The sequence below is a fragment of the Oncorhynchus mykiss genome, chromosome 6, assembly GCF_013265735.2.
Source record: "Oncorhynchus mykiss isolate Arlee chromosome 6, USDA_OmykA_1.1, whole genome shotgun sequence".
NCBI lineage: Eukaryota > Metazoa > Chordata > Actinopteri > Salmoniformes > Salmonidae > Oncorhynchus > Oncorhynchus mykiss.
In genome coordinates, this window is record NC_048570.1 from 57,046,281 (window position 1) to 57,070,186 (window position 23,906).

Consider the following 23,906-nt stretch of genomic DNA (forward strand, 5'->3'; position numbering starts at 1 on the left):
CCTGAAAATTAGTTGCCAACACGGATTTCAAAAATCCACTCGGGCTGCCCACAAGAGACCAAGATCTGAGCATGCATAAAGCCCTTCGCTTGATACCGTTTTCATTAGGCAGTCAACAGTAGAATACCGTTTAAACCACCTTTGAGATAATTTAATGTAATGCGCGCTAGTGCGCCAAAGTCATGTTCCTGTGCTTTGTCTACATTAATTATTGTGCATCAGTTAATGCATATCTTTATGTTGTATGGAAAAAGGGTTGGAAATAGGTCTCTCCATAATGTCAAATAGCCTACCTACAACTTAAAAAGTAATGCTGCTTTCTCTCCTCTAGCTAACGTGACTCAACCAATAACTGTAGTGTTCTCTCAGCAAAAACACACACACTAACAGCATGCGCCACTGCCCGACAGTCCGCAGCATCATCACAGTGAAATATATATATATTAAGAAAAATGCCATGGCGACCGCGGTGCAATTTAGAAAACGCCCAAAAACCTGCAGCAAGCGGCCAATACATTTTCACCCGCGGTTTCAAAGTAGCCCAATTTGTCCGGAAAATCCGAACATGGCAACACTGTTTGCAGGTGTGGTTCCCTAGCATGAGTTGAAAACATTTAATTAAACGGCCGAAAACCTTCCCACTTGCTGGTTAACATATTTTCTCCTGGAGTTCATTCAATAGGGGTTGCAGCACATTTATCAAAAGCCATCCTTTTAAATTTGGTGTAGTGTGAATTCAGAAAGAGTGGGACAAACTGGGTCAGTTTAATACTGGCGTATTTATTTCTTGTTCTGACAAGATAAAAATTATAACATTGTTACTAATCCCCTGCAGAAAAACCACATGATCAAAATTACGTCACTTCATTGGTGTGAGTGTGGGATAGATAGAGCAAGCTTCAAACAGGAAGCTCAACTCGCAAAGCACAGGGTAAGATCAGTGACATTAGGAAACATCTTGAGTATTTTATTAATGTATCATGTGTTGGGCTAATAAATTGGATAGATGTCGAAAGAGGTTACAGAATATGGAACTGCAAAAAGTGCCCACTTATTCCAAATTCACCTTACCAATAATTTGAATTTTCTCCACAGACTCACTAAAATATAGAGAACAGTTCAGAATATTTAGGTATCAATGAAATAAAGTAATGTATATACACAATTTTCAGCACCAATTGTAAGCTTTGAAAATCTGATACTGTATATTATTTAGGGTTAGGAAAGTTCTTATGAATACTTTTAAAAAACGGGTTGGAGAGCTTTTATGCACAACATGTATTGGTGGATCAAAAATAGTGGTTGGATTCATCCTGAAAGTTAACATACTCAATGGATCCACCCATGAATATTGGAAGGTGAGAAGTGTACAATAGGTGTGGAACAGTAGTCCTACAAATATCCCCTAATAATCATCAACTCTTGTAGGTTTGGCCCTATACGGTCATTTACTGCATGGCTACAGAAGCCGACAACTTGGGTCTCCAAATTTCATCCCTGAAAGGTTATAAAGCCAGCATTTCACAAACTACACTGTGGAAAAGGTGTTACAGTATGTTGATAGTCACATTTGTCTCCAGGTAAAATAGATGTAAAACAATTGTCATTTACAAACCCCTTTCCCAAACAGTTTATTAATTTACGCAGCTCTTATCAATTTGTAAATTGAAGTGCATGTAGAATGGTGTTAATTCCATCGGGAAAAAATATGTCGTTCCAGTAGGAACCGACACGTTGCTCGACCTTATTCATCGTGCGTTAAAGTTGTGGAATGAGGGGAATTAAGTCAATGTAAGAATACAGTATCTGTAGACACACCGATACACGTTCATTTCTTTGATCTCCACCCAAAACGAATAGCGGGTGAATCGCATGCAATTTTCATGCTTAAAGTCAAGGTCAGAACACGCAGAAAGAAATTTGCATTTAAAGGATATTACTGTACGTTCCATTTACTCGGGCTCCACTTGGGTAAATTCCACCCTTGTAGAATCTATGCCAAGACGCATTGAAGCGATTCTGTCACCTCGTGGTGACCCAACGCCCTATTACTTAACTTTATTTCGTCAGTCACCTGTATATTCCCCTACGTCTCGGAACAAGTACTAGCCCAAATCATTTTAAGAATGGAACTTAATTAAAAATGAAAAAAAGTGAAATAAGACTATTGATAAAAAAAAAAAATACTAAAATACTCAAAATGCAGTTTAAGCAATCCAAACATCAACAGTGACTCAAATAAAGCCTTGCGAATTCCCAGCGCATAAAATGCTTACAACTAATTTCCAGCATATCAGGACATAAAAGCATTAATGTTAAACAGCATTGCAAGCGTAAAGGCAAACAATCTCAAAGTATTGTTGCAATAATTCAAGCACTATGGTGAAACCCATTATTTATGACTGTTAGCACAACATATTACAGATCAGAATTACTCTCCAGTCTGTCAATACACATAAATGATGTACAGCTCGACTGCAGCGATGTGTTAAAATTGAGACATGATTTGGACCCCATGGTGTATGCAAAAATCAGTTGGACAACTTTAACCAGACATCTGGTTCAACAATAGGCACCATTATAATTAGTAATTGCCCATGAAAACGCAATGGGATGAACACATGCAAATTAAACTACAGCCAGCGCTAAGCGATTAACCGACATGTCGGTTATTTTTAACTAATTAGTTCAATTGTGCTTTTTCCCCCCTGAGCTCAACATGCACATTGCGCCGTTTCTCGGGTGATAAAGCCAACTTATCTGGTCTGTGTTTCTATTACACCAGCTGCATTAGGTTAGTGTGGGGAAGACATGGAGAGAGAGAAAAGACAGAAGAATGGGCTCTCGAGAGGGATAGCGAGCAGTTGCTTCAAGGTATCTCTACATGAAAATAGATCTAAGTGATTAATAGTTCGTGTTCAGTCATAAAAGTATACCTTATTTACTTAACTACTAAAAGTGATTGTCAGACAGCATAGGCAGCAGCTCTATAGAAATGAAAGTCAAATAAAATATACAGAATTGAAATATTGTATTATAGTATCATTATAGAATGCATTATGGTTAATAAGTGATAAGCAGTAATCTACAGTCCCTACCAACATTGTGGACTTTAGTTTTATTTTGTATAGAGCTGAGATGACAGAATTAAATAGTCAAATAAAATCTAATGTAATATATAAAACTGAAATATTTTATAGTAAAGTCATGTAAATAAATGTCTAATAAGCAGTCACTACAAACATTGGACTTTCATTAATTGTTTATTTAGCGTTACAGCATTCAACCCATTAGGCATTTAAAGGTTTAAAAAAATACAACCAAAACTACCTCAAAAAGCACTAATCGCTCAGCACTAATTTAAGAATACAGTATCTGCTTGAAATACTCTGACTTGTTTGATGGAGAGCCTCCTCAGTTTGTGAACTCTGCACTCTAATTTAGAAAGGTATTATTTATTTTAACTTTTTTTGGGAGGGGGGGTGAGAAAACTGATGCAGATTAAAAAGTAATCACTTGTGCTTAAACTAAACAACAGAGGCAGTTTTAAAAGAGCAGAACGAGGGCAGTGACAGATACATGTAGCACTTTCAGCAAATAAATGAATTGCTGTGCCTTAAATGGAATCTAACAGCCCAAGGCACAAAGCATGACAGGCTTGTTAGTAAGTTCCTCTGACATATAGAGCAAAGCCTTCACCAAGAGTACCGTGATGTGAAGGCTTCTCCAAGTACCATGACAGTCACCACCAGGGGAAATAAATAGCATTCTTTATAAAATTACTTGCTAGAAGAATGCTCAGTACAGTGTTGGACAAAATCTGTTCCTTGGAGAGAATGAAGCACAAGCAGTCCTCAGGTTCAGTGTCACAATGATCATTATTCTTCAAAGGGAGAATCAAACAAGCATGAAGCATCCAGTGGTCCACATTTTGTAAGAACGCTGGATAGGTGACTTGGACCCGTGAGTAAAATGAGTACAAGTAGTATTTGAAAACATTAAAAAGGCAGTTGTCCAAATCCAGTAGCCGACTTCATTTACAAGCTTAGGAATACTTACCATGACAACAGATGACTAGAGGACTAGATAATCTTTGTCCCCTCAAGTAAGTTTCTGTGCATTTTTGGTAAAAGGCCACAGTCCACTTTGCAGGAAATATTTTAAAAATAAAAGTTGCACTAAAAGCAGTCCAGTGTTCCCTTTTCCTGCACCCCCACCAGAGGGCAGAACTGAGGCATTCAAACATCTTCACTATCCCATGAATCCTGCCTATGGTGGAGTTTGAACATTTGTCAAGACTCAATCTCAGTGTGAATCTGACTGTATCCGTTGGAGGGATCACGTTGCCGACAAAGCACAGCGAGCAGGAGGACGATAAGGAGGAAGAGCAAACAGCCACAAACTGCTAGTCCGATGACCACCTCTGATGAGACCAAAGAAGACAGTAGATATGACAAACACACAATATTAGTCGTTCCATGTCATTTCAGCAAGCCATGACACCCAACATCTCAAAGTGTTCTGAAATAGTTCCTGCAGCTAGAAACATAAGCATTCCTGCAACTTTATTTTGTTGCAATATAATTTCTCTGAAAAAAACTCAGCTAATTGCACCCAAAATTGGCCAATTTATAGAATTCATATATTTAATAAATATATTGTCCAAATGTCCTCTTTTTTCCCAAATTTCTAGGTGGTGGCTCAGCTTTAACATTGCAGATAGTTTGTAGCTTCCATCAATGTAATTGTCTGCATCCTTTCCAATCCCCCATATATTATTTTTTAGGGGTAAAAAAAAAAAAAAAATAATATACATACATTTGTTCAAAAGTTGAGTCACTTAGAATTGTCCTTGTTTTAGAAAGAAAATACTTTTTTTGGTCCATTAAAATATCAAATTGTTCAGAAATAAAATGTAGACATTGTTAATGTTGTAAATTACTAGTGTAGCTGGAAACAGCTGATTTTTATGGAATATCTACATAGGCAAATTATCCGCAACCATCACTCCTGTGTTCCAATGGCACGTTGTGTTAGCTAAAGTTTATCATTTCAAATTGATCATTTGAAAACCTTTTTGCAATTATGTTAGCACAGCTGAAAACTGTTGTTCTGATTAAAGAAGCAATAAAACTGGACTTCTTTAGACTAGTTGAGTATCTGGAGCATCAGCATTTGTGGGTTCGATTACAGGCTCAAAATGGCCAGAAACAAAGACCTTTCTTCTGACACTCGTCAGTCTATTCTTGTTCTGAGAAATGAAGGCTATTCCATGCAAGAAATTGCCAAGAAACTTAGGATCTCGTAAAACGCTGTGTACTACTCCCTTCACAGAACAGCGCAAACTGGCTCTAACCAGGATAGAAAGAGGAGTGGGAGGCCCCAGTGCACAACTGAGCAAGAGCACAAGTACATTACTGTCTAGTTTGAGAAACAGATGCCTCACAAGTCCTCAACTGGCTGCTTCATTAAATAGTACCCGCAAAACACCAGTCTCAAAGTCAATAGTGAAGAGGCGACTGACCTAGGCAGAGTTGCAAAGAAAAAGCCATCTCTCAGACTGGCCCCAAAAAATAAAATTGTAAGATGGGCAGAAGAACAGACAGTGGAAGATTGGAAAAAAAGTGTTATTGATAGAAATCTAAGTTGAGGTGTTTGGATCACAAAGAAAAATATTTGTGATGCTAGAGGAATGCTTGACGCCATCTGTCAAGCATGGTTGAGGCAATGTGATGGTCTGGGGGTGCTTTGGTGGTGGTAAAGTGGGGGATTTTGTACAGGGTAAAAGGGATCTTGAAGAAGGAAGGCTATCACTCCATTTTGCAACGCCATGCCATATACTGTGGACGGTGTTTAATTGGAGCCAATCTCCTCCTACAACAGGACAATGGCCCAAAGTATGGCTCCAAACTATACAACAACTATTTAGGGAAGAAACAGTCAGCTGGTATTCCGTCTATAATGGAGTGGCCAGCAGTCATCAGATCTCAACCCTATTGAGCTGTTGTGGGGGCAGCTTGACCGTATGGTACGTAAGAAGTGCCCATCAAGCCCATTCAACTTGTGGGAGGTGCTTCAGGAAGCATGGGGCGAAATCTCTTCAGATTACCTCAACAAATTGACAACTAGAATGTAAAAGATCTGCAAGGCTATAACTGCTGTAAATGGAGGATTCTTTGACGAAGCCAAAGTTTGAAGGACACAATTACTATTTCTATTAAAAAACATAATTTCCTATTTATTTTGCAACTAATTTCCTGTATGTAAGTGACCCCAAACTTTTGAACGGTAGTATATAGCATTCTACTGGTTACAATAATTCTGTAAAATAATTAAAAGTTTTGAATCCGGTGTCGTTTTGCATGTCAATTCATAAACCATGTGCCATGGAATCAGTACAGTGCCGTGCCAAATTATTAATCCCCCTTGGTGTTTTTCCTTCAGGAGTCACAATTGAAGTCCACCTGTGTGCAATATATACAGTATATCACAAACGTGAGTAAACCCCTCACATTTTTGTAAATATTCGAGTATATCTTTTCATGTGACAACACTGAAGAAATGACACTTTGCTACAATGTAAAGTAGTGAGTGTACAACTTGTATAACAGTGTAACTTTGCTGTCCCCTCAAAATAACTCAACACAGCCATTAATGTCTAAAGCGCTGGCAACAAAAGTGTGTACACCCCTAAGTGAAAATGTCCAAACTGGGCATATACACACACACCTGTTCTGAAAGGCCCCAGAGTCTGCAACACCACTAAGCAAGGGGCACCACCAATCAAGCGGCACCATGAAAACCAAGGAGCTCTCCAAACAGAAGGAGGGCTTTAATCACTGAGGAAACAAAGAGACCAAAAATAACCCTGAAGGAGCTGCAAAGCTCCACAGCGGATATTAGAGTACCTGTGTGCATAGGATCACTTTAAGCCGTACACTCCGCTGGGCTTTAATGAAGAGTAGCCAGAAAAATGCCATTGTTCAAAGAAAAAAATAAGCAAACACTTTGGTGTTCGCCAAAAGGCATGTGGCAGACTCCCCAAACATGTGGAAGAAGGTACTCTGGTCAGATGAGACTAAAATTGATCTTTTTGGCCATCAAGGAAAACACTATGTTTGGCGCAAACCCAACACCCTTCATCACCCCGAGAACAACATCCCCACAGTGAAGCATGGTGGGTAGCATCATGCTGTGGGGATGTTTATCCATCGGCAGGGACTGGGAAACTGGTCATATTTCAAGGAATGATGGACGGCACTAAATACAGGGAAATTCTTGAGGGAAACCTGTTTCAGTCTTCCAGAGATTTGAGACCGAGACAGAGATTCACCTTCCAGCAGGACAATGACCCTAAGCATACTGCTAAAGCAACACTTGAGTGGTTTAATGGGAAACATTTCAATGTCTTGGAATGGCCTAGTCAAAGCCTAGACCTCAATCCAATTGACAATCTGTGGTATGACAAAGATGGCTGAACACCAGCAGAAACCATCCAACTTGAAGGAGCTGGAGCAGTTTTGCCTTGAAGAATGGGCAAAAATCCCAGTGGCTGGATGTGCCAAGCTTAGAGACATACCCCAAGAGACTTGCAGCTGTAATTGCTGCAAAAGTTGGCTCTCAAGTTCTGTTTTTTTGTCTTAATTCTTGTTCATTTCACAATAAAAAATATTTAGCGTCTTCAAAGTGGTAGGCATGTTGTGTAAATCAATTGAAACAAACACCCCCAAAAATCAATTTTAATTCTAGGTCGTAAGGCAACAAAATAGGAAAAATGCCAAAGGGGGTGAATACTTTCGCAAGCCACTGTACATAAAAAAATCTCAACTATTTAGCATTTTATATGGCATAGCTGCCCATTTTTTGGTCCTTAATTGAAAATGGTATATCTAAATTGATCACAATTTTCTTTAACCAATTTTGGTCGTTAATGCAGGGCCAACAGAGAAGTTCCTTACTTTTTCCCCCTTCCACGTGCCTCTTCCTTTTTTTGCGGTAATGCTGCAATTAGGTTGTAATTTTGGGTAGAGCAGACATTTCCATATATCTGTGTTAACTGCATGTGTGACGTAACTCCCCAATTAGTATATTTGAGTTCAACCACAATATTTTTGTATTATTTGGTCTCTTTTCAGGGTGATTAAACTGAAATGGCAACTTTCTAAGGTTGGTTTAAAAAAATGACATTTTGGAGATAATTTCGTTTTCAAATAACCGAAAGTGAGCGGTTATAATCTGAATAAAGGGAAAACAGGCCATTCTTGAACATGGGGTGAGACATACTTACTAATTTGCTAGAGAACCAGTTTGAATTTAAGAATACCTTTTGTATGACTGATGCCTTTAGTGAGAGGTGTAATGCTTTAATATTTAATCATTTCTGCCCTCAGAATTCACATTCTTTATATAAATAGGCCCGTTTAATTTATGTCCCATCATACATACTGGCATTAACAGGAACTTACTGCATCTTTGAACTTGCTCTTTAAAGTTGTAATAGTAGAACGCAAAAGGTGCAATTTCAAAAATGGGTAGTGCATCATCTGTTTCTCATGTAATGACTGACAAACGTTAGAGCCATTTATAACTTGTCAGAAACGTAAAAATCAAGTAGCTCATGCCAGCTAATGTTTTTTAACCCATAGATTTTGTAATGTTTGAGTCACTCAAATATCCCATGAATACACATGGCAAAATGTATAGAATTGCAAGAAAATTAGTGTTAAACCTGAAATGTTCTCTCCACCAACAAGAGGGGTGTGAACAGTGTCATGAACCGTGCTTAAGCAGATAGAGATAGACGAGGTATGCGCAGAGGGGAGGTGCAATTTAATTAGGCTAATTTCTGAGATCAAATGATATTTCAACAAAATAATGTCGACTGAATGCTTATCTTTTCCATTTCTAACTACAGAAACCATTTCAGAACAATCAGAGACAGTGGGTGTCAAAATCTTCTTTCTTGCATCTTTTTAATTAAAGGGATACTTCGAGATTTTGTCCCTTTATCTATTTCCCCAGAGTCAGATGAACTTGTGGATACAATTTTGTGTGTCTAGTATGAAGGAAGTAGGAGGTAGTTTTGCAAGCCAATGCTAACTAGCGTTAGTGCAATGACTGGAAGTCTATGGGTAACGCTAGTGAGCAACTTTCTTCAAACTGCACACAGAGACATAAAAATTGTATCCACAAGTTCATCTTACACTGGGGAAGTAGATAAATGGCTTCTGACAAAATCCTGAAGTATTCCTTTAAAGTGTTAAACATTCTATGGCTTCAAGGCTCTTCATCAAACGGCCATCATACCTTTATCCTTTCTAGGAGACTGGACCATGCACTCCTTGCCCCAATCCTCTGGGATGGATGGTTTGGTGAGGCGCACAAAGTCCTCCAGGGGGCAGAAGAGGTCACAGCTAGGTACAGCCAGTTGGTAAGGCGCTCTTCTGGTGTCATTGCGGTAAAACATGGCCACTGTGAATGATCTAAAGAGGAGTTAAACTTTCTATATCAGACGGACAGCAGATCTCAAAATCGGATATATATTTATTTTGACTGAATTTAGCTTATTCGAGATAATACAGTATAACTACATAAAGCTTGGAATAGCTATTTGGGTCTTATTCCATCACAGTACAACCTACCCGTTGTCTTCCTGGTAGAGTTCAAATATGTGGCAGGAGGCATAGGGTGGCTGCTTTCCATTGAAGATACTCAAACTCGACTGCAAAGCCACAATGGTGGTGTCATGCTGAAAAGTAACACAAGACTCAAGCATTGGATTAGGGATAGGCAACTTTGATGGGGGTGGGGGCCATACACACACATACAACAACAAACAAATCATGAGTGGCCACAGTTACACAGCCCCCCCCCCTCCCCCTGCAATTCTATACATTTTTCCATGGGGCGGAGCAATGGCCCCACCCCGGTCGATAATTTGGCCATGCTTACCACAAGTTTAGATGACTGGCCACTAGACTAAATTATAACAAACAAACAAATTGCTAACATGGGCTAATTGAGTGACAGCTGATGCACAACCAAATTTCAGAAGTCCACCATGTGTATTTTATTATTCTAACTCTAAACAGTAAGTTGAGACCCCGATTGAGTTCTCCTCCCCCAAAATTTAAATTGATCCGCGGGCCTACAAAACAGGGGCCACCGGCTGCATGAGCCACCAGTTACCCGTCCCTGCATTAGATGAACAATTTCCAGCAAACAGGCTAAAGCATCCACATAAAAAGGAGATCATGGACAAGATTTAAAAGCTTACCGCAGAGAGCATCATCATCTTCAGACGGCGATTAGAGTCGGGAAGTGCAGACTCTGAGATGTTATTTACAATGGAACCCAATAGGACACCTATTTGATGGAGTAGTAAAAGCATATAAGTGAGCAGTTATCTAGACAATGAGAAGATTTACCATCTCTTATCTCATTCCTTCAGTGCTATTGGCATTACATAAAACATCAGCTGACATCAAATGGTGGGTGTGGGGTTACTCTTATCTCGATGATGTGCAAAGTAGTTTAACCGTATGGCTTAGTATGCTCAACTCAAAGATGTATGAGTGCATATTCAAATCTCTAGTCCCTCTTCCATATATTTGATGGCCATATGAATAATTGCAATAGCTAAACGGACTTGCTGCCGATCCAACTTTTATGGACCCCTCTTCCCGACAGATAAATTACCCGAAACTTCTGCGCATGTGCAGGACCCTCTACTTTACGCACAGTCTGTGCTCTACCCGTAGAGAACAGGCTACTCTGGCAAATGGTGCTTGTTTACCAAAGTAAGATCAAAGCTGAATCAATGTCTGCAAGAGCACAGAATGATAGTATTCTACATAATTTAATACCATTGTTTTGAAGTTATTGTAAGACAACACAACCTCGTTTATTTTGTGATTTTAGGATAATTTGTGCAAATGGTCACATTTCTCTCATGTGGCCAAGGATTTGTGTGAAGGCATTTTCTGTTAAACCTTACTAATGCTTTTGTACTAAAATAACTGTCTTTAAGCCTAGGCATTGTGCTTGAGTTCATTTCTTTAAACTCATAAAATAGAAAAGTGTGTGCGCATTAATAGAGGCTTGTTCTAATTGTTCTGTGTGTGTAGAATGACCCCATGATGTCTGGGCACTCAGCCAAGAATTGACAGAAACAGACTGGTTCCTCTTAAGTTAGCTGGAGACAGTAAAGGTTATATCCTGCACACCAACGATAAAGCTATTCTGTTTGGAGCCTGTTTCTGGGCTAAATATTAATGTTTTGTGCGTGTGTGTGACCAGTACGACCATACATAATCTGGGCCGTCAGTTAAAGGCACTTGCTTGCCCAATATGGGGGAACCGTTGAGCTACTGTTAGGAAGTAACTCCAGACATACTTCCTCTGTCATTCTGGTCCCGATTGTCCTCACTCAGTTGCAACAGACAGAGGCAACCTTTTCACCCAGTTGTCTCCCTTCATACACACACACACACACACACACTGGCTTGCGAAAGTATTCACCCCCCTTGGAATTTTTCCAATTTTGTTGCCTTACAACCTGCAATGAAAATATATTTTTTTGGGGGGGGTTGTATCAATTGATTTACACAACACGCCTACCACTTTGAAGATGCACATTTAAAAAAAAATTGAAACAAACTTGAGTGTGCATAACTGTTCACCCCCCCAAAGTCAAAACTTTATAGAGCCACCATTTGCAGTAATTACAGCTGCGTGGCTCTTAGGGTGTCTCTATAAGCTTGGCACATCTAGCCACTGGGATTTTTGCCCATTCTTCAAAAGCAAAACTGCTCCAGCTCCTTCAAGGTGGATGGGTTCTGCTGGTGTACAGCAATCTTTGTCATACCACAGATTGTCAATTGGATTGAGGTCTGGGCTTTGACTAGGCCATTCCAAGACATTGAAATGTTTCCCCTTAAACCACTCAAGTGTTGCTTTAGCGGTATGCTTAGGGTCATTGTCCTGCTGGAAGGTGAATCTCTGTCTCGGTCTCAAATCTCTGGAAGACTGAAACAAGTTTCCCTCAAGAATTTCCCTGTATTTAGTGCCGTCCATCATTCCTTGAAATCTGACCAGTTTTCCAGTCCCTGCCGATGGATAAACATCCCCACAGCATGATGCTACCACCACCATGCTTCACTGTGGGGATGTTGTTCTCGGGGTGATGAGGGGTGTTGGGTTTGCACCAGACATAGTGTTTTCCTTGATGGCCAAAAAGATACATTTTAGTCTCATCTGACCAGAGTACCTTCTTCCACATGTTTGGGGAGTCTGCCACATTCCTTTTGGCGAACACCAAACGTGTTTGCTTATTTTTTTCTTTGAACAATGGCTTTTTTTCTGGCCACTCTTCATTAAAGCCCAGCTCTGCGGAGTGTACGGCTCCAATCTCCACTGTGGAGCTTTGCAGCTCCTTCAGGGTTATATTTGGTCTCTTTGTTGCCTTTCTGATTAATGCCCTCCTTGCCTGGTCTGTGAGTTTTGGTGGGCGGCTCTCTCGAGAGGTTTGTTGTGGTGCCGTATTCTTTCCATTTCTTAATAATGGATTTAAATGGTACTCCGTGGGTTGTTCAAAGTTTTTAAAAATTTTTTACAACCCAACCCTGATCTGAACTTCTCCACAACTTTGTCCTTGACCTGTTTGGAGAGCTCCTTGGTCTTCATGGTGCCGCTTGATTGGTGGTGCCCCTTGCTTAGTGGTATTGCAGACTCTGGGGCCTTTCAGAACACTGAGATCATGTGACACTTAAATAAAGTCCACCTGTGTGCAACCTAACTAATTATGACTTCTGAAGGTAATTGGTTGCACCAGATCTTATTTAGGGGCTTCATAGCAAAGGGGTTGAATACATATGCATGCACCACTTTTCCATTTTTTGTATCAAAAAATGTCAGAATATTTTTTAACAAGTTATATTTTTCATTTCACTTCACCAATTTGGACTATTTTGAAATCCAAATAAAAATCTATTTAAATTACAGGTTGTAATGCAATAAAATAGGAAAAACGCCAAGGGGGATGAATACTTTGCAAGGCACTGTACACAGGGTCACGTGTTTTTGCAGATGCTTGAATGGGATAACTTGACTATATAAGGCCGGGTACTCTTTGTACAGGAGGCTCTCACTCCATTTCACCTGTGTGGTGTAACCAGCCTCTTATTATAATAAGTTAATAAAATTGATATTTTGATTATTGACTTTGCCTCTCCTCATTATTAGTTAAAGGTAGAATTTCCACCACATGTCTCTTCTATTCATTCCATTTCTATGCATTTAAACCTATCCGACAGGCGAAATCCAGATAGAACTTTTGAAAAACTGGGCCCAGGTGTGGGGAAAAGGAAACCAGAGAGGTGGGACAGGACAGTTACCTACAGCTCCGCAGCCTTGGCCATCACTAAATAGCACATACAAAGGGAATGTAGATAGCTAGGCTAAAACAAGTTTCTGCCCTTCCCATTCTGACAGTTGGCATTACCTCCTTGGAGCCGGCTTTTCTCCTGATGCTTGTAGACCTCAAACATGATTTCAAAGCCAAAGTCCTTGAGCTTTCTCAGATCATCCATGATGTTAGGGGTCACCCAGTCAGGAGCGGTCATGTTGTGCCTTGCCTGAAATTACATGGATGGAGAATGAAAACTAAAAGCCCAATATAAATCATGACACTGCATCAAGGTGAAATTACACAACAATGTTTGTAAAATAATCCAATCTACATGCTGTTGTCTCTAAAGTAAAATAGCATGATATTGCTACCATTACAGTGTAGAACATCGAATAAAACAAGGTTACCACCAATAAAATGAAAGTAGATATAGGCTAAATTTCTTATTGAACACATTTCTTGATATACAAATAATTGTTTTGATCTGGCCGGAGACAATCTGACCACATTGCTGCATTTGTGTCTCCCCAACCATTTCCAAATGTCTTTACATGGCTTTACATTTACATGATTTCCCACACCTCTCAACAGTCATAAGGCTGAGTAGCCACAGCACCAGCTCACAGTTCTATTTTCACTTTCATAAACCACTGTGGTTCCTCACTAGCTAAAATTTTGCCTGTGGTAACATTTCCCATACTAACATAAAAGTTAAACATTCACTTAATCTGCATGATTTATGGCAAACTGTACGGTGGAAATTCTGTAACATGTCGCAAAAAATATATTCGGCATGGATAGTAAGCAAAGTGATAAAACTGTAAGGAATTATAGCTATCATAGGTAATATAAGCTTCTTACCTCACAGAACAGGGTGTCATAGACACTCCAAACAGTCTCAATATTGGTGTTCTTCAGACCAGTTCTCTCCTGTATCATCGTTATTAAGTCCTGTAAGAGCAAAGGATCAAACAATGATAATCTAGACAAGGGGCATTCAAAGTTAAGACTGATGAGCTGTGCCAACATGTGTGGTTGGCAAGTGATGGAGAAGAAATTCAAAACAAGGTAGAAACAAGGCAACAGCAAACATGCCATCCCCCACAAATTATGCAGCGCCCCCTAGGCCAATCAGTGTAATTTTGTAAATGACGGATCTCTATGGCAAGACGCATTATTCACCCAAGTCTCGTCAAAATCGGGCAAGTGGTATCTGAAATATCACGTGGGTTAGCTAGACTTGTATCCCTGAGCACGTGTACCTAATTATCACTCGGAGTCAAACAGATCAAGAGATGTAAACGTGCCCATTCTAGGGCCACCTTGTGGCCAATATGAATGTTATTGTATATGTTGAGTCTTGACAGTGTTTGCAACATTTGTACTAAATGTTGTTAAACACAAATATCCTTGACTGATTTATATGAATTTATGTGCCAGACCACGCCCATATGAATGTTTACTGGGCAATAGCGGCCATGTTGTTTTAGGTACTAGTCTGGAAAGTATTGCATTGAGAGACCTTTGTCCATAGAGGCCACATATCATGTTTCTTGCAGATCGTCAATCGGTGACAGAATAGTGTTTTTCAAAAAAGTCTTAGTGGCAGAAAATTCATCTTGGGTCCCTGAAGCAAATTTGATCCTTGTGAGGAGAGGCAACCATGTCCATTATTTCATGACTTTAGGTCAAACGGGGTTAGTTGGGGCGTGACCTTTCAAAGTTAGCATTTTCAATCACTTGTTATAGCGCCACCATCTGGCCAATCAGTTTAATTTTGTAAATGCAGATCTCTGGCAAGATGCATAATTCACAGAAGTTTTGTCAAAATCGACCCAGAGCTGCCTTTGATACTGCGTGTGACGAACAAAAATACAGATGTACTAACGGTTTGTGCCTCAAACCATAGACAGTTAACGAAAAGGTAATCCCTATTCAAAGGAATAAGTATCTAGCCTCATTAGCCAGTCTTCGCCTTAATTTCAGTGACACTTACTTTGTATAGAAATGTCACGTTGAGGTACTTTTCTGAGTGTTCTGTCTCATTCATGAGGATTTTATAACGAGGGCAACCCGGAATGGGAAACGACAAAAGCTGAAATAAATACATTTTAGATGGAAACATTAGTATGGAGGTAGCCAATAACTTATTCTTTAAAACAGTCATATTCAGAATTTATTTTGTGGCAGCTGTTCATCTTTGGATGTCACCAAAGACCTCAGCACCCTGCTCACCCTCTCCTCAAACTGGGGTACAGTGTGAACAGGAATAGGCTGCCACTCCAGTGTTGGGTTGAAGACCTGTGATCCATTGGGAGGGTACAATCCAGCCAAGTTGGCCTCTGCACTCATCAAGGTCCGGTCATAGTCTGTGCTTCTCACAGCAATCTAGACAATGAACAATAGGAGGGGTAGTGGTTATCACTTATTTTTGCAGTTGTGGCTACAGCCTAGAGCTGGCTTTACATACTTCAAGACCTAGTGCATTATAGGAAGAGAGTCCATTATTTGGACAGAGTGCACAGTTTGTTTAACATGGGCGATACACTCAATACAATTTGCAAATCTTTATCTTCACTTTTCCCATTGAAATGATTGTGTGACAGAGATAGTACCATCATAGTTTCAACAAGGAACTAAACTATAAATTACCTCACGTCGGTCATAGGTATCATTGAGAAAACCCTGATAGCGTTTCCGCAGCGCTTGTCCCAGCTCAAAGTGCTGCCTCATTCCTTCCTGTAGGGATCATTGAAACAGTGTGCTATTAGTACAGCAAGAACCACACCCGTCAGTGCATCAGGATCCTTCTTCAACACTCATTCTAGCTTGGGTAAAAGTTAGTTTGAGGTATCATTCCACTCCTTATCAAGTTGGCAGGTAGCCTAGTGGTTGGAGTGTTGGGCCAGTAACAAAGGTTGCTGGATCGAATCCCCAAGCTGAAAAGGTAAAGATCGGTTGTTCTGCCCCTGAACAAGGCAGTTAACCCACTGTTTCCCGGTAGGCCGTCAATGTAAATAAGAATTTGTTCTTAATTGGGCAGCAGGGTGGTTAGAGCGTTGGGCTAGTAACTGAAAGGTTGCAAGTTCGATTCACCGAGCTGACATAGTACAAATCTGTCTTTCTGGCCCTGAACAAGGCAGTTAACCCACTGTTCCTAGGCCATCATTGAAAATAAGAATTTGAGGGGGATAGGAGGGACGCCATGTGCGACTGACGTGTTTTCCGTTTGCTCCTGTGGTATTCTTAAAGTTTGTGAATTTTGCAGCAGAACCATATTTATTTTCAAATATTAATTTGGTGATCCCTTTCCGTTAAAACCAAGACTACTTTGCTTCCGAATGTCAGCATGTCGACCAAGCATAAGGCCAAAAGCATGACTTTGAGAAAACCCGGCCTACAAGACCCGCTCTCATCACCGCCCTCTCCTGAGTCCTAGGGCCGGGGACGCACACTTTACCCGGGGGTGCGGCGAGGCCTGGCGGCGCTGAAATGAACATTCGAGGCCATCAAACTACTACGCTCTGAGATAGTTGAAATGAAAACACAGGTGGTTGCTACGATTGAGGTCAGAATACAGGAGGTTTCTGATACTTTAAAAGCAGATTTAACCATCCTGCGGAACGAGACTGTGCCGGCAATCACATTACTCAAAACAACAACTGCGTCACACACTACAACGATTGCAGCACTGGAGACCTCCGCTACTAATGTCTCCAACTTAACTATATCCCTGGAGGCTGAAGTTAAACGCCTAGCTGCGGATTTGAAAAAGGTGAAGGAGAGCTGTGTGAGTTTAGAGGGATTCTCTCGCCGCAATAATCTGAGACTTGTATCGGTCCCAGAGTCAGCGGAAATGCATCGCGCCACGGATTTCGTTTCAGGGCTGGTGAAGGATGTTCTTGCCTTAGATGAAAAGCCCCTGATTGATCGAGCCCACCGGTTGCTGCGCCCAAACCCCCGGGATGGGGAGAGGCCCCGTGACATAATTCTTCGAGTGCACTTTTTTCATGAGAAGATGGAGATCCTCCGACGAGCCCGCAATACCACTCTGAGCTTTCAAGGACAGAGCTTCTCCATCTACCAGGACTACTCCCCACTGTTTCCAGGCAGCACGCAGCTTTTGGACAGGCCAAACGAGTACTTCGGGACCATCCAAGTGTGAAGTATGGACTGCGATTCCCGACCCGTTTATGGATATCTCATGAGGGTAAAGACTACACATTTGAATCTCCAGATGAGGCTATGGCTCACATTCAACGTCACATCAAGAAGTCTTGAACATGCTCACAGTTCAGCAACTGTTGCTTGCGAACTGTGGATAGTAAGTAACCCACCTGTGGTACAATTATGTTTAGATATAACAGGCTAGTCTTGTATTGTTGGCGAAACTATTCAGGCTTATTTGATGTGATCTAATGTTTTGATCATCTATTGTGCGTGCCTTACAAGCATTCAGTCATTTTCATTTAATTGTATTAAGGCTTTACTTAACTCCTGTGTTTCTAGGCTGTCTCGCTCACCTATTTAGTTTGTTTACACAGTGTCTCAGTGACTCAAAATATTTTTGGTTATTTGTTTACTGCATCCGTTTGCATTGACCCAGTAAACAGTAAATGTCTCCCGAGGCTACACGGTTTTTGGGATCTCACTTTAATTTCAAAAGTTTTCAGCGTCATTTATGCCCAGCAAACGTTCAACGTTGCGCACACGTAGTTTTTTGGTATTGGTTGTAAGCTGTCTCAGCGTCAACTAGACTACTATTATAATTACTATTATTTTTGATTGTCTTACTACGATTTCCTTACTTCAAATTAGATTTTTGGCTGAGAGCCTTTATACATTTTATTTATTTTGCTGCTTGATCCACTAACAAAACGCGACTTTAAAGAGCGGGACTGTGGGTTTAGGTTTAAGTACGCACTCTCACAGACATACTGTGCGAAGAGAACATGTTCTATTTAGGCTTGTACCTCGTTTGGGGAGGTATTGTCTGGGATGGGGGGGTGGGGGGGCAGGTTGAATTGTTCAGTTCTAATGTTGTCATTCTGTCTTTTTAGTTGTTTTTTTTCTGTACTTTTTCCAAACATTTACCACCGTACATTATTACTCTGAGACAAGTTATTCTGGGGGTTTTGGGCGCTCATTGCTTTTCCATTCTATGCTCTAATGACAGGGTTGAATAACGGGAATGCCCAGAGGGGCCGAAATAATGTGATCAAGTACATTTCATGGAACACCAAAGGGGTTAACAACCCGGTGAAGCGTAAGAGGGTGTTGACACACTTAAAGGGTTTGAATGCAAATATTGCATTTCTACAAGAGACTCACTTGAGGACTGGTGAGCATTTTAGGATGCGTAAGGACTGGGTTGGTCAAGTGTTCCACTCAAACTTTCATAGTAAATCAATAGGTGCTGCTATTCTGGTTGATAAAGCTACTCCCTTTGTAGCTTCTGAGGTTATTGCTGATCCTAAGGGACGATACGTCATAGTAACCGGTGAACTGTTTTCTACCCCTCTTGTTTTGGCTAGTGTTTATGCTCCCAATTGGGATGACACAAGTTTCATTTCTTCCTTTCTGTCTGCTATTCCCAATTTAGATTCTCATTTGTTGATTTTAGGGGGGAATTTCAACTGTAAAATGTCCCCAGTTCTTGACAAGTCCTCACAAACAAATACAGGCCCATCTAAATGTGCCCTACTTATTCAATCCTTTCTTCAGAAATATGCTATGTTTGAGGCCTGGCGTTTCCTACATCCTACAGATAGACAGTATTCCTTTAATTCTCATGTTCATCAAACATACTCCCGGATTGATTACTTCTTTTTGGACAAAAAACTTCTGCCTAACCTTCAGCAGTGTACTTACGAGAGTATTGTTATCTCTGACCATTCACCATTAGTGCTTGAACTAGAGTTTCCCCAGCGACCTCCTGTGTTATCAATGGCGTCTCAACCCCATTTTACTCTCAGATAAGGAGTTTGTCAATTTCATTTCTTCTGAAATCACCTTATTCCTAGAAACTAATTCAACACCAGGTATGTCCTGCTCTACCATATGGGAGTCTCTCAAAGCATACCTACGTGGCCAAATTATTTCTTATACAGCCAACCAAAACAGAGTTCGCTACCAGCGACTTCGGGACCTGAGCGAGTCCATAGCCACATTGGATGAGAAGTATGCTACGGATCCTTCCTCTCATCTGCATAAAGAGCGCCAACTACTCCAATCTGAATTTGATGAGCTTTCTACCAGGCAAGCTGAACAGTTACTCTTGCGAGCTCGATACAAAGTCTATGAACAAGGTGACAAGGCCAGTAAACTCCTTGCGCATCAGATCCGTAAATCTGAGGCCTCACGTTTAATCCCACAAATAAGGACCCCGTCTGGTGCCACCACAGTTATACATAAAGAGATCAATGATCAATTTAAACAATTTTACTCTGCGCTATACACCTCTGAATCCCCTCAAGACCCTTTGCTGATTGACTCCTTCTTTAATGGCTTGAATATGCCTTCAATTGATACAGACTCCCATGACTGTCTAGAAGAAGAATTTACGCTTGAGGAGATTGCAACAGCAGTGTCCGCAATGAAAAGTGGTAAATCACCAGGTCCGGACAGTTTCCCAACCGAATTTTACAGGACGTTTTCTGGTCTGCTTTGCCCATTCTTGTCTCGACTATTTGCAGAGTGCCTTAATACTTCAAAGCTACCGCCTAGTCTTTATCAGGCTTCAATTTCATTACTACTAAAGAAAAACAAAGACCCCTGGAATGTGGATCCTATCGCCCAATCTCGCTTTTAAACTGTGATTACAAAATCCTAGCTAAGCTTTTAGCCATCCGTATGAAAGGCTTGCTGCACCAAGTAATACACTCTGACCAGACTGGCTTTGTGAGAAATAGGCATTTATTTTTCAATATTAGGCGCCTTATGAATATACTGTACTCCCCAGCCTCGGAGGACCCAGAGGTGGTGGTCTCACTTGATGCCGAAAAAGCGTTTAACCGCATTGAGTGGGATTACCTAACAGCTGCCCTTTATAGATTTGGCTTTGGCCCCAAATTCATTGCGTGGATAAAGATTCTTTATTTTTCCCCCATGGCTTCGGTACGGACTAATAACTTGTCCTCTGACTATTTTCCCTTGCACCGCGGATCCAGACAGGGTTGCCCACTCTCCCCCTTGTTGTTTGCTTTGGCAATCGAGCCTCTCGCCATTGCACTACGCTCTAATGATGCCATTCAAGGCATAATCAGGGCGGGCTGGGAGCAGAAAGTCTCGCTATATGCTGACGACCTCCTTTTGTTTATCTCCAACCCCGATACCTCATTGCCACATGCCCTATCTGTTCTTAAAAAGTTTGGATCAATCTCAGGGTACAAGCTGAATCTAGGCAAGAGTCAGCTTTTTCCGGTAAACAAGGCTGCTTTAAAGTGCTCTTTCACAAGTTCTCAGTTTAGGATTGTCCGGGATCAATTCACTTACTTGGGAGTAAAAGTGACGAGGAAATATTCAAATTTGTTTCAGGAAAACTTTGTTGCTCTAGCAGACAGATTGAAACAATCTTTTACTTTTTGGAATTCGCTACCCCTTTCTCTTATCGGAAGGATTAATGTCATTAAAATGAATGTGTTGCCCAAATTTTTATATTTATTTCAATGTTTACCCATTTTAATTCCAAAATCTTTTTTTATTTCACTGGATCAAACATACCATGCATTTTGTACTGGCTGCAGACTGATCCTACTGGCCCTAGATCACTCTGGGTCCAGATGGAGTCTGAATCGTGTAAACCTGCAGCACTTTCCTCTGTGCTGTGTTCGTCTCTCCCAGTGTCCCTAGGCAAAAGGTGTGTCAACCCAATTGTAAAGCAGTCTCTTAAAATTTGGAATCAGTTCCGTTTAGCCTTTAGCCCCCGAGGCTTCTCTCTATCAGGCCCAATCAATCAGAACATTTTATTTCCTCCATCTTTGAATGATGGGGCTTTTGGCATTTGGCACTCACTAGGCCTCTCCTCGCTAGCCCAATTATTATTTGATGACACATTTGCCTCTTTTTCTCAGCTGCAGAAAAAGTTCAATCTCCCCCAATCCCACTTTTTCCGCTATCTCCAGACTAGAAACTTTGTCAGAGCTAACACACCTGGATTTCCCAATAGGCCTGCGAATACAGCTATAGAGAGCATCTTGGAGCTGAACAAGCTTTCTAGGGGCGCAATTTCAGATGTATATGCAATCATTCATGACTTACTTCTTTGGTGCCTTTAAAGACTCGATGGGAAAAGGATTTGGGGGATGAACTTGGGGAAGACGCCTGGGAATCTGTGCTGCACAGGGTGCACTCGTCCTCTTTTAGCACTAGACACAGCCTCATTCAATTCAAGGTGGTTCACCGTATCCACTGGTCGGGGGGCCAAACATGGAAGAATATTCTCTGATTTTGATCCTACCTGTGTCAGATGTAAAGTGGAACCAGCCACACTGTTGCATATGTTTTGGGGCTGTCAAACTGTCAGGTTTCTGGGAATTCATATTTAAATGTTTCTCTGATATATATGACACTGTTATAGATCCGTCTCCCCTTACAGCCCTTTTTGGAGTACTGCCCATGGGTACCCCCCTATCAAGAATCCAGTCGGACACTGTTGCTTATACAACTCTTTTAGCTAGACGGCTAATACTACAGAACTGGAAGATGGCAGCTCCCCCATCTTATAAATATTGGGTGAGGGATGTGTTGTGCTCTCTGAAACTAGAAAAAATTCAATTCAATTCACGTGGGAACCCCAAACTGTTTAATGAGGCTTGGGCTCCATTCCGGTCTTACTTTAAACAGTCCATCCTCTGATGTCATTCCAATTAAAACAAAAATAAGTCTGTATTTGACCCCCCTGTGACTTAAGGGTTGGAGGAGCTTCTCTCTGTGTTTTTGCTGGGGGGGGCATTAAGGTCCATGTGCTTATTGATTGTGATCCGCGGAAGCCTTGTTCATATTGCCCGGGCAGAGACTGAAGTGTGAGCTTGTTTTCCCCAGTTATTTTTATATTTTGTTCACACCTACATGAATAATCATTCTATTTTTTTTAATTTTAAAGCATTGTAAACTTTATTTTTGGTCCAGTGGATGGTCGATCTGTAGCCATGACTGTCTGTGAGTGGTTGCATTTCTCCACCCTTATCCCTTGACTGCTTACAGGAACAATGGTGAGGTGTTTGTTCTGTCCCTGTACTATAGATTGCCCTTTAACCTCTGTAGCCTTCTGCCTGGTGTGTTTAACTTGTCTAAAGTATGGTATCTTTAAAGCAATTTTTTTATTTGTATTTTTTTTTCCAGTTGAGTATATTATTTATATTGCTTTGTCTTGTCTGTGTGTGTGTGTGTCTAAAACTTAATAAACAGAGTTTTTAAAAAAATAAGAAGAAGAAGAATTTGTTCTTAACGGTCTTGCCGAGTTAATAATAAATAAAGGTTAATGGACTTGGCAAGTCAAATATAAAAGATTAAAAGCTAAACATGGCATTAGCATGACACTGAGTACAAGTAGTGGAATGTTAGCAAAACAGGTTCTGAAATGTAGGCTAGTGTTATTCAGTCAAAATACATTTTTGGCCTTTACCTGCGAGAGCTGTCCAAAGCCCTGAGGCCAAGAGCTCTCCTGGTAGCGATCAGTAGGGTAGGCTTTGACAGGTGATCGGTCACCATGACGGTAAAGCTAGGTAAAACATGTAATAGGATACAGACATTGTTCAACATTGAAAATCTATTAAAGTCACCCAAACATGATATTCTAGGCAAGTGACAAACTGGTTGAACAGCTGGGCTGTTCCATTTCCAGCACAAGCAGCAAAGAAGTTCAGCGAAATCCACACCACAATTAGGCTAAACTCAATAAATGTATATTTTGTCTTGCATTAACATCGCCACACTTAACTAAAGCAAACTCAACATAGTAACAATCCAGTATCGTAGTTAGTTAACGTTACGTGAAATAGTCAATGGAGTCACTAACGTTAGCTTGAACAGACCTAAAACAGGCAACAGTTAATCGTTAGTAGCTTAAAGTTAGCAAGATACAAAGCACTAACTGTCCAGACTCGATACGGTTTACCAGAGCCAATGCTAGCCAACAGCAGAACATGTTTTGCTAGCTAACGTTATTTCCCCTAGCTGGCGAACTTCAGCTAAAAGTCAACTTGCATATCAACTATATACGCTAGATAACTAGCATACTCACCACAGTTACAAATGTCAGTCTTCTGTCTCCAACAACTTTGCCTAATACAACGAACATTGTCAATAATAGCAATACAGTGGAGTTCATCTTCAACGGCTAGTCGGTTGAAGACTGTAGCTATAAAACAACCATTCAGAATAAAGAATAGAGGCACAAACAAGCTAAAGATGAACTTCTTCGGTGGGGTTTATCGGCGGTTGGCATCCAACGTTATGGTGCATTACCGCCACCTACTGTACTGGAGTGTGGGCCAGA

General features: G+C 40.8%; 1 protein-coding gene across 2 annotated transcripts; it reads right to left on the reverse strand.

Moving 5' to 3' along the window:
- Nucleotides 1-3,244: 3,244 nt before the first annotated feature.
- On the reverse strand, nt 3,245-23,906 carry LOC110526193 (lysosomal acid phosphatase). 2 transcript variants are annotated; one of them, XM_021606944.2, is made up of 11 exons: nt 23,652-23,903; nt 23,034-23,129; nt 16,061-16,147; nt 15,644-15,796; nt 15,405-15,503; nt 14,270-14,359; nt 13,502-13,634; nt 10,277-10,365; nt 9,642-9,748; nt 9,307-9,482; nt 3,245-4,423 (listed from the first exon to the last, which is right to left on the reverse strand). In XM_021606944.2, exons 1-11 carry the CDS (start codon nt 23,736-23,738, stop codon nt 4,293-4,295), a joined length of 1,248 nt encoding a protein of 415 aa, XP_021462619.2. In that variant the 5' UTR covers nt 23,739-23,903; the 3' UTR covers nt 3,245-4,292. The 2 variants fall into 2 exon arrangements, with proteins under 2 accessions (XP_021462619.2, XP_021462620.2); XM_021606945.2 differs by lacking the exon at nt 15,405-15,503 and having other exon boundaries at nt 23,652-23,906.